This window comes from Ctenopharyngodon idella, chromosome 15 (genome assembly GCF_019924925.1).
Source record: "Ctenopharyngodon idella isolate HZGC_01 chromosome 15, HZGC01, whole genome shotgun sequence".
NCBI classification, from domain to species: domain Eukaryota; kingdom Metazoa; phylum Chordata; class Actinopteri; order Cypriniformes; family Xenocyprididae; genus Ctenopharyngodon; species Ctenopharyngodon idella.
In genome coordinates this window covers 14,703,222-14,712,255 of record NC_067234.1, presented here as the reverse complement: position 1 = coordinate 14,712,255, position 9,034 = coordinate 14,703,222, and the positions used below count along the sequence as shown (strand labels likewise).

Here is a 9,034-nt window from a genome sequence, read left to right as displayed (position 1 = left end):
TTTTGAATGGAAGAAAGTGCAACGCGAATAAGTCCCGCCTTCTAAATAAGAGCCAATCGCCGACTGGTAAAGTCACGCGTCACTGCAGCGGCCGTTAGAAGCTCCGGTTTCTATAGAAACAGTCAGACGCGCGCCTCCGAAATTAGGCGCAAGAGACGCGCATTTAGGTCTGCGCATGCGCATTAGCTTAATCCAGCCTAAAAAATACCGTTTTTTGTCATGATTCGAGCGTTTAGAAAACAAATTATGAGACAGTTGTTGTCAGAATTCATTCGTGATTACAAATATTAAATTTAATCGAAAGCTTGGCAAACATCTTTGGAGAATTTGATGTTTGCCCATTCAAAAAGATAGGAGCTGCACTTGGATGCCCGAGAGGATACGTTTCAAAGATGGCTGCCGAGTGAAATGACTTTATGAATTTATGATTCTCTGACCCAGTTTGTTTGCTGGTTTCCATGGCTGCAATACGCGGTGTTTTCCGCCAACTAGCAACCTGTGATGTCGAAATACTATTGGATAAACTGGCAGCACGCGGTTTAGCACAGACCAAAACAAAGAGACATTCCGACACGGAACGCGCATTTCGAAGTAGAATATCTGGCTTGTAGCATTGTTTTTCTGAGAAACAAGTAGGTGAACTTAGCATGTTTCCTAAATATCTGCAAACATATTGGGGTATTTTTATGCTTTATTAAAGTAAAAATCTTACATACCCTTTAAAAACGCTGTTGGACATTGTTGATATTTGAAATCAATCCAAACAAACACACCCCTCTCTTCATTTCTCCGCCTCCAAAACTCACCCTCCAATCCTAACCACCCTGCACCGTTCGCCGAGTGCACTAACAATGACTCTAAACACCTCATTCTCTAGCGGTCATCAGTGTGCAGTGGTTTAACAGCAAAACTCTCACTATCTGGCCTCTGTTACACACACAATGCGAGAGTGGATGTCTGTTTATCCCAGCTGACGCGCTACAAAATAATGCTTCACGAAAAATAAAGCGCAGATGATGAACGAATGACAAGGAAGCACAAAAAATTAACGTACAGTACACAAGTGTAAATACAAACAAGAATTCGTTGTTAGTCGCAAACAGCACAGCAGCTCCAGACAATCAATGACCCTCAAACCCAGTGTTACTTACATGTGAAGCAGAATCAAAGCAGCCTCCGCGTCTGTTTTCAGGTTTTCCCGCTTAGCTCTCTCCAGCGCTGGAAAGCTTTTCTATTATAAACGCGGGTCCGAAAATGCTTGCCCAGTCATAAACCTTCATTCCAGTGATATTCTTTTGAGCTCTTTTGTATTGTGTCTCATCTCTCTTTCTGCAGTTTTTCTTCAAATCTCCCTCTTGCTCATTCTCTCTCCTCGACTGTCATACGCCCCCTAATGCTGATTGGCTGCACGTTTGTTGTTGGTGTCGGTCCAACTAACTTCCAAACAGTGTTTTTGAAATATAGCTTACCCCACTTTTAAATCTAATAGTACTATAAGAAAAAAAATATATTTCCCAGATATTTTACTGAATATAAATCTTTTTCACAGTATACAAAGCATATACTTATATAGCTGACTTTATATTCTAGAAAGAGGATTCTTCAAAAGTGAATCATAATATTTTGATGTCTGTGGCATAAAAACATTGAAAACTCCAGCCTAAATGAACACTTACCAATAAACAAAAACGCAAGTTATTTATACAGAATATTTTATTGGTTCAGCAGACTGAAAAACTGATTTTGGTGGTGGGGGGGGAAGAATCTTCAAATGTTTCCCAACACAGCCAATATTAAAACCAATGCTCTGTACCATCTCCTCCCCCTTTCAAACACTGATAAAATCAATACTGGGCTGTAAAATGTAACAAATACATGAATTTATCGTCAGACCAGTGTTTCTTTTATCTGCAGAGGCACATTTGCACATGCACAACCATATGCACACAAGAATTACACAAATGAGTAGGGTTAAAAAAGGAAAGGATAAAATGACGAACAAATAAAAAAAAAAAAGGAACTACAAAATGGTTATTTGTGTAGCACAGTACAGAATGATATACAGAAGACACACAGGACACATACAGTACTGCTAAAAGTTTTTCAGATTTTTTTTTCTTTTACTTGGACAGATCAGCTGGTGCAATATATTTAAAGCTGGAGGTAAAAGCTATACAAGTTGCCTCCCTAACCTTGGGTGGGGGTAAAGTAAGAGCCCAAAAACTATTTACACTTTCTTTCTCATAAGATTAAGATCACATGGTCGGCACACATAACAAATGGAAAACGAACCACGAGTCATGGTGGATAGGTGGGGCAGAAGCATACGGCAGAAAAAGACGGCAAAATACAGCTGAAGCAAATGCATGGCTCCAAAAAGTCCAAACTTTCCAGAAGTTCATTCCTCTTTTTGGGACTTTTTCCTCACGTATAGTAAATCTCCAATCAATCTTGCATTTTGTCTCTGTAAGCTCTCATCTTCGGTCCCTTCTTCCAACCTTCCGTCGCACCTATAAAACATGTCATTAGTACATATTCTCAAGTTTCAATGTTTCTGAACAATGAATTTAAATTCAACAACTTTTAAAATAAGCTAATTGGGCTTTCCGTGACCGTGGGAATTCAGGAGAAAGGGAACTCACTTTAGGTGAAGCGTCCACTGACTCATCCTCTTCCTCTTCACTCTGTTGGGCTGTGTCCATCTCCTCGTCAGACTCCTCTTCCTGGTTGGCGGCAGCTCTTGATCTCCCACCACTGAAATAGATTGTACGAGTCAAATAAAACCCATGAAGCAGACCTAGACACACGCAGACGAATGGCACTTTTCCACTGCGTGTTACTACTCGACTCGGCACGGCACGGCACGGATCGGCTTTACTTTCGGTTTGCTTTTCCATTGCAGTTAGTGCCGCTTCAAAGTGGGTGGGATTATAGACTGATCTTTATAGTTGTGCCGCCTCTACTGCCGTAGATCTGCTCGTCTACCAATGAGTCTGCACCTCGTCTACTGACCACGATACAGCCATTTCTTTTTTCAAGTTGCGTGCGACAGTCGTTTAAAGCAAGTCGTTTCATGAACAAATGATACTGTGGTGGCTGTTACTGACTATTTAAATCTAGTGGGTTTGGCGTCTCGTGTTTCAAATCCAATGACGCTGGTAGTGACGATTCTATCGAGCCGTACCCATGCAGTGGAAAAGTGCCATAAGGGTACTTTTACATGACAACAATGTACCAAAAAAAAAAAAGGAAAAGTTCTTTCTTTGTACAGATGACAACGTTATCAAAACTATCACCGTTCACACTGATCCACGGCAACAACTAAACACGCTGCATTACTCATGCCAGACAAATAGCTGGCGATGTCACTTTGTAAAGAAAGACTATATGCCTGTGCATATATGCATTCTTTTACAGAGCACTCGCCTTATTTCAGCGTTGAAAAAAAAGGTGGATAGACTAAACAATACGCATGTGCATGCCATCACCATTTTTACGGCCAAAAAGCAGAAAAAGTTTTCAGTTTTAAGTTAAACGGTGTTGTGTAAACAGCCCCTAAGTGTCGAGAGCTTTAAGCAACATGGGTCTGTGTACCTGGCTTTCCTAGCTGCTGTCAGTGACTTTGGAGGTCGTCCTCTCCTTTTCTGAGGTGTGGATTCCACAGAATCGCTGGCGGCCTCTGATACCTCCGCTCTGCATAGAAAGATCGTTATATATCAATATATATCGTTACCATGGTATAATATGTCTATTTTTCGAGATTTTGCTATAGTTTGTATATCGCGGTATGTAAATATATAGAATTGACACTTCAGAGTGATGAAATGCAAAAATAAGAATATAAAGAGCGGGACGTGCTTGGATGTTAAAAAGAGTTATAATCGCAATATATCCTGAAAAGTGGTGCTCATGATGACTGACACACTGCTAAAGTGCGTGCACAGAAAGCTGCCTCTTAGAAGGCGGTTGTGAATTTGGGACATGCTTGATGTTAAATGTTAAGCACAATAAGCTGAGAAAAATAATAATGCAGTGCTGACACACAGCGTAAGCGCGCGCACAAAGCTGTGTCTCTCAGCATGCGATCTTGAATTCAGGCCTCTTTCACATCTTAGTGTGCATGTATGGTCGAATACATGCAATTATGTCAAAATGCCCATCGTGTGGAGTATTCATGTAAACACAGCCGGTTACGTCTCAAGTGAATGTAATTAGTTGGGTGTAAACCGGATGTGTATCAATATAATGGATCCATGCATTTGGTCTTAAAGTGACAGCAGCCGAATATACTGCTGCTCTGTGTCATTAATGTGAATCAAACTAAAGAGAAAACAACTTACTGCTCTTGATGGAAAAACTATGCAATGTTTTATTTTGGTAACACTTTACAATAAGGTTCATTAGTTAACATGAACTAATAATGATCTGCACTTCTACAGCATTTATTTAATCTTTGTTAATGTTAATTTCAACAATACATTATTAAAATCTTGTTAACATTAGTTAATGCACTGTGAACTAACATGAACAAACAATGAACAACTGTATTTTCATTAACTAACGTTAACGAAGATTAGTAAATACAGTAACAAATGTATTGCTCATGGTTAGTTCATGTTAGTTAATACATTAACTAATGCTTAACTAATGAACCTTATTGTAAAGTGTTACCTTTATTTTTACATTTGATTATTACATTTCTGTACTAATTCTATGTTTTATATACATTTTTGTGATTTTAACATGTAAATTAAGCATTCTGGTGCACTCAAACATTTATTGACAGTAGGGCTAGATATTGACACAAATTTCACAATTGAATTTGATTTTGATTCAGAAGCTTGCAATTTGATTTCAATTTGATCACCTTCAATTCAATAATGATTAATTTGGGGCCCATCAGGTACAGTACATGGCAAATTTCCTCAAAGAAAAAATCTCTCTCAACTAATGCTATAAACTATACAGGGAACCACAGCTGGTACATCATTACAATATTAAAGGTTAAAATTAATTGATTGTACTTACATATAAATTACACATAAAGAAGTTTTTATAATAACGGTATAATACATTTTTAAAGACATAATTATGTTTCTACTCGTTTTTAATACTATGTTTCTATTCGTTTTTAATATCGGCCTAAACATTTAAATGGTGGCCGTCATAAAACTGTTTTATACATTCAGTATTGAAGCACATGTTAAGTACATGAATATGCAATGGCCTATAGTCACAGTGGATATATATCAAAATGCTCCTCTCTAAGTTCATTTTTGTAGCTGACATTGAACGGCTTTTCTGAGGTAAATGTTACGGTAAATTAGGGCTGTCACGGTTAAGGAATTTCCCTTGCGGTATTTCTGAGTGGCTCAACAGTGCAATATGCGATTTTACCGCCATCTGTGTAATGTGGTCATATTCAATAACGAAACTAAAGAGAGCGTTGAAACAGGAAGTAAATAACAGAAGAGAATGTCAAAATAAGGGTCTACATAACAGAACATAAACCTGATCAAGATCGTAGGGCTATTGTTATATGTATAATAGTTAGTTCCGATCCTCGAATCTGACTAAACAAGAGACTTTCTGCTGATATTTCACGAGTATAAATAAGCAGAACTACAACCACCCGTCTCTGCGCGTTCTAGATGGGCTGTCAGTCAGTGCAGTTACATTGTTGTGCCACAAGGTGGCAGCAAGGGAATGTCTTTGAGTCTTTAAACCATTTATTCAACTGCACGTTCAAAAACGCCGATTCATTTAAAGAGAGATGTAATGAAACAAGCTGTTAAAATCATTTTAACTTTGAGTGCCACTTTATAAGGCTCAGCTGACCAGTAATGCGTCGATGCTAAGCCAGAGATTTCGCTATCCTTGGACACGACAACCTTTTTTCACGAATATATGTCTCGGCCTGAAGGACAGACGCAGGTAATCGCACGTGCTCAGTCGATCTCGCTCAGATTTAATGTCTGTTTAGGCTTGTTTAGTGAAAATCTACGAAGCCTCTGTACAAATTTCCATGGCACACATTATGCTATCATTATTAACTTATTTAATATTTAGTACACATGCATGAAGTGTAACATGAGAAGGCTTTCAAAAAATAACCTTTCAAAAAATAAACATGCAAATATCGCGGTTGCTGCGGTATTACGATACTGCGGTTATCGTGACAGACCTACGGTAAATGTGATGTTTTTACAAGCTATTTTATTGGCGCTTTTCCGTGGTTGAAACAATGATTGATCGATTAACATTACATATGACATGATACAGATTTCAGTAAGTTGTACTGTATCTTTCAACATACCTTCGGTATTCATTCATCCTACATCCATTCATGTTTATTTCGTGCTGTAAAGCGGAAGAGATGATCGGTTCACGTGCGCTCTGCCTCTGTTTGAACTGAAGCGCTACAGCGATGTGTCAGTCACACCACAGAGCGCCAAAAAAGATTACGACAGCTCGAGAGACGTCTATGGTCTCACTTCAGTCTATGGGAAAGTAGCCCATTTTCAAATTAATTGTGCCTGTAAACTCACCCGGACACCCCCCACCCCTGAAAAAAAAAAAAAAAAAAAAACTCTTCGCTACACGATTCACATAAATGATATATTTTGATTCGAAACGGCGAATTACGCCGAAAAGCGACTAGTTTGCAGGTATGGAGACAGATGTGGGACACAAGCAGGACAGAGACCATCTCTTGTCTAATATCTTCATGTCTTCTCCCAAAATTCCAAAGCAAGTGAAACTTGTAAAGGTTTGAAGAGCTAATTTTATTTTCAAGGCATTTAAGCTATATTTGATGTTGTGCTGCCAGAGAAAGCAAAACTAAATTACAGGTGTGTGTGAAATGAGCTATACAAATAAACTGGATGTGCCCAGTAAACTTGATAAACTTGAAGTCTAACAAGCACAAACTTTTAAATAGAATTTGATGTGCAAGTAAAAAGGTATCTGTCCTACAGCCTTTTTCTACTTTGAAACAGTTAAGGTGTGAATAGTCATTAAAAGTGAACAAAAAGGAAGAAACGTTTATAATTCACTGCGAAAATGAGTGAGACATGAGTAGAGATTTTGTGGGAAAAACAAGAGATTTTTATGTTCAGTAGAATAACTCATGGAATATTGTTAAATTAATGGAAAATGGGGTGACCAGATCACAAAACAAAGCCAAAAAATGGCTTAAATGTATGGGCTCATGCACCTCTCTCATTCAGCACAAATCCAAAAGTTTCCATGGTTGCGACTTTTTTCTTTTGTAAACAAAGCTTTGTGCTCTACTCGTGATGTAATATTCACGGAAAACAGCATTCACATACAAAAAAAAAAAAGTGTTTTGGTACACCGCTGCCAGTGGGGCACAGGCCTACATGTTGATGTTGCTTTGTAACATTCATGGAGCAACCAATAAAAACCTGGTAATATTTATGATCGAAACCTTCACCATATTAGGTTGAAGGCTATGAAACCTTCAATTCTCATTAAATATCTTCATGTCTTCTCCCATTGTTCAAAAGCAACTGACACTTGTTTATCATATATATGATAAATAATAATAATAATAATAATAATAAGATAAAGAAGAATAGAAGTGCATACAGGCAGCCACTCACCTTGGTTTCCGTCCTCGCCTGCCTTTGGGCTTCACCTCCATATTCTCACTTCCTGCATCCTCCTCATCCTCCTCCTCTTCCTCTTGCTGCTCTTCCTCATTCTCCTCATCTACAGGTGGAGCAGTCTTCCTGCGACCCCTCCTGCCCTTGCCGGGTGTCTCATCCTTTGCGGCTGCTGATTTGGGGGGCCGTCCTCGCCGCCCCCTCTTGGGTGGGCTGTTCTGTTCGTCTTCGGTCTCCATGGTCGTCTCTGCCATGCTGCTGTCCTCGCCCCACTGGTCCTCAGCATCATCAGTGCTCGTGTTGGCTGCTTTCTTCCGGCCCCGCTTGGGTTTGGACTCCTGGCCCTTGTCGTCTTGGTTGGCTGCAGCGCCTCGCTTGCGCCCCCTGCTGGGCTTTTCTGTCTCAGATGGGCTCTTCATTGAAATGTCTTCATTCTCACTGTGGTCCACATCAGCCGAGTCCAGTCTGGGGTGAGAAAAGTAATGCACATACAGTGCGAGACAAGTTACTCTTTGAATTTTTTATAAATCTTGTAAAAGGCCATGAGCTACTAATTAAAGAAAGTGAAGAAACCAATAATTAAAGACAAACTTCAAGGCATTTCTCATCTGTTTGTCTTGGTCACATTATAAAGACACCTACGAGTTTGGCCATTGTAAATCCTGAGGGACGACATGAGTCATCTCAATGCCATTGAGCAGTACATCCCCAGAGTGCTCTTTCAGTGTAGCACAGGTAAAAGGAAACAGCAATTACTGTGCCTTCGTGACGCAGATCCATAAAACACTCCATTCAAAAGAATCTCAAATGACACCTATTCAATAACCGAGTGACTGGAGACAGCCACCACACGCCTACCCATCCTGCTTTCACTCGTGTGGATGCTGAAAGGCGGTATGATTACCAAGCACCATGACATCAATAGAGCTTGTTTAGTCCACAGCAGGATGTTAATACCACAGCCAGATTTTGCAGTATAAAAAAAAAAAAAAAAGGTTTAACATCTAAAATGGATCAGATGAGGCTTGAGATCAAACTGCAGGCAGCTCAGAGTTTATAACAATATTATAGATTTAGGAGAGGGAGTGTGTCACATGTTATTTATAATGCTTGTGTATTTATGCACACCTCCATTGATTTTTTTAAGGGACATCTAGAACAAATTTATGCAACTGAACAGATCACGCAACAAATATGTAGTTTTAAGGACGTTCTAAACTACAAAATCGCCAGTCAGATGGGTTGTTTCTTGCATTCAGAGCAAAAGCCATCTCTAGCCATGACATGGTGTTTTCCCCTACAACCTATAGTGAGGTCAGATTATGAACAAACTGTCTTTACGTTGGTTGTCAATTAATTGATTTAACCAAACTGCAAAGCATTCGTAAACTTTTTTAATATAACGT

General features: G+C 39.3%; 1 protein-coding gene across 2 annotated transcripts in view; it reads right to left on the bottom strand.

The window, feature by feature from the left end:
- Positions 1-1,695: 1,695 nt before the first annotated feature.
- pds5b (PDS5 cohesin associated factor B) overlaps positions 1,696-9,034 on the bottom strand; it is a 49,829-nt gene continuing 42,490 nt past the window's right edge. For both annotated transcript variants that reach the window (XM_051862222.1, XM_051862221.1), the window contains 4 exons: positions 7,626-8,093; positions 3,595-3,693; positions 2,643-2,754; positions 1,696-2,510 (listed from right to left, as the gene is read on the bottom strand). In XM_051862222.1, coding sequence (XP_051718182.1) covers positions 2,475-2,510; positions 2,643-2,754; positions 3,595-3,693; positions 7,626-8,093 — 715 coding nt within the window. In that variant the 3' untranslated portion in view covers positions 1,696-2,474. The remainder of the gene's footprint in view (positions 2,511-2,642; positions 2,755-3,594; positions 3,694-7,625; positions 8,094-9,034) is intronic.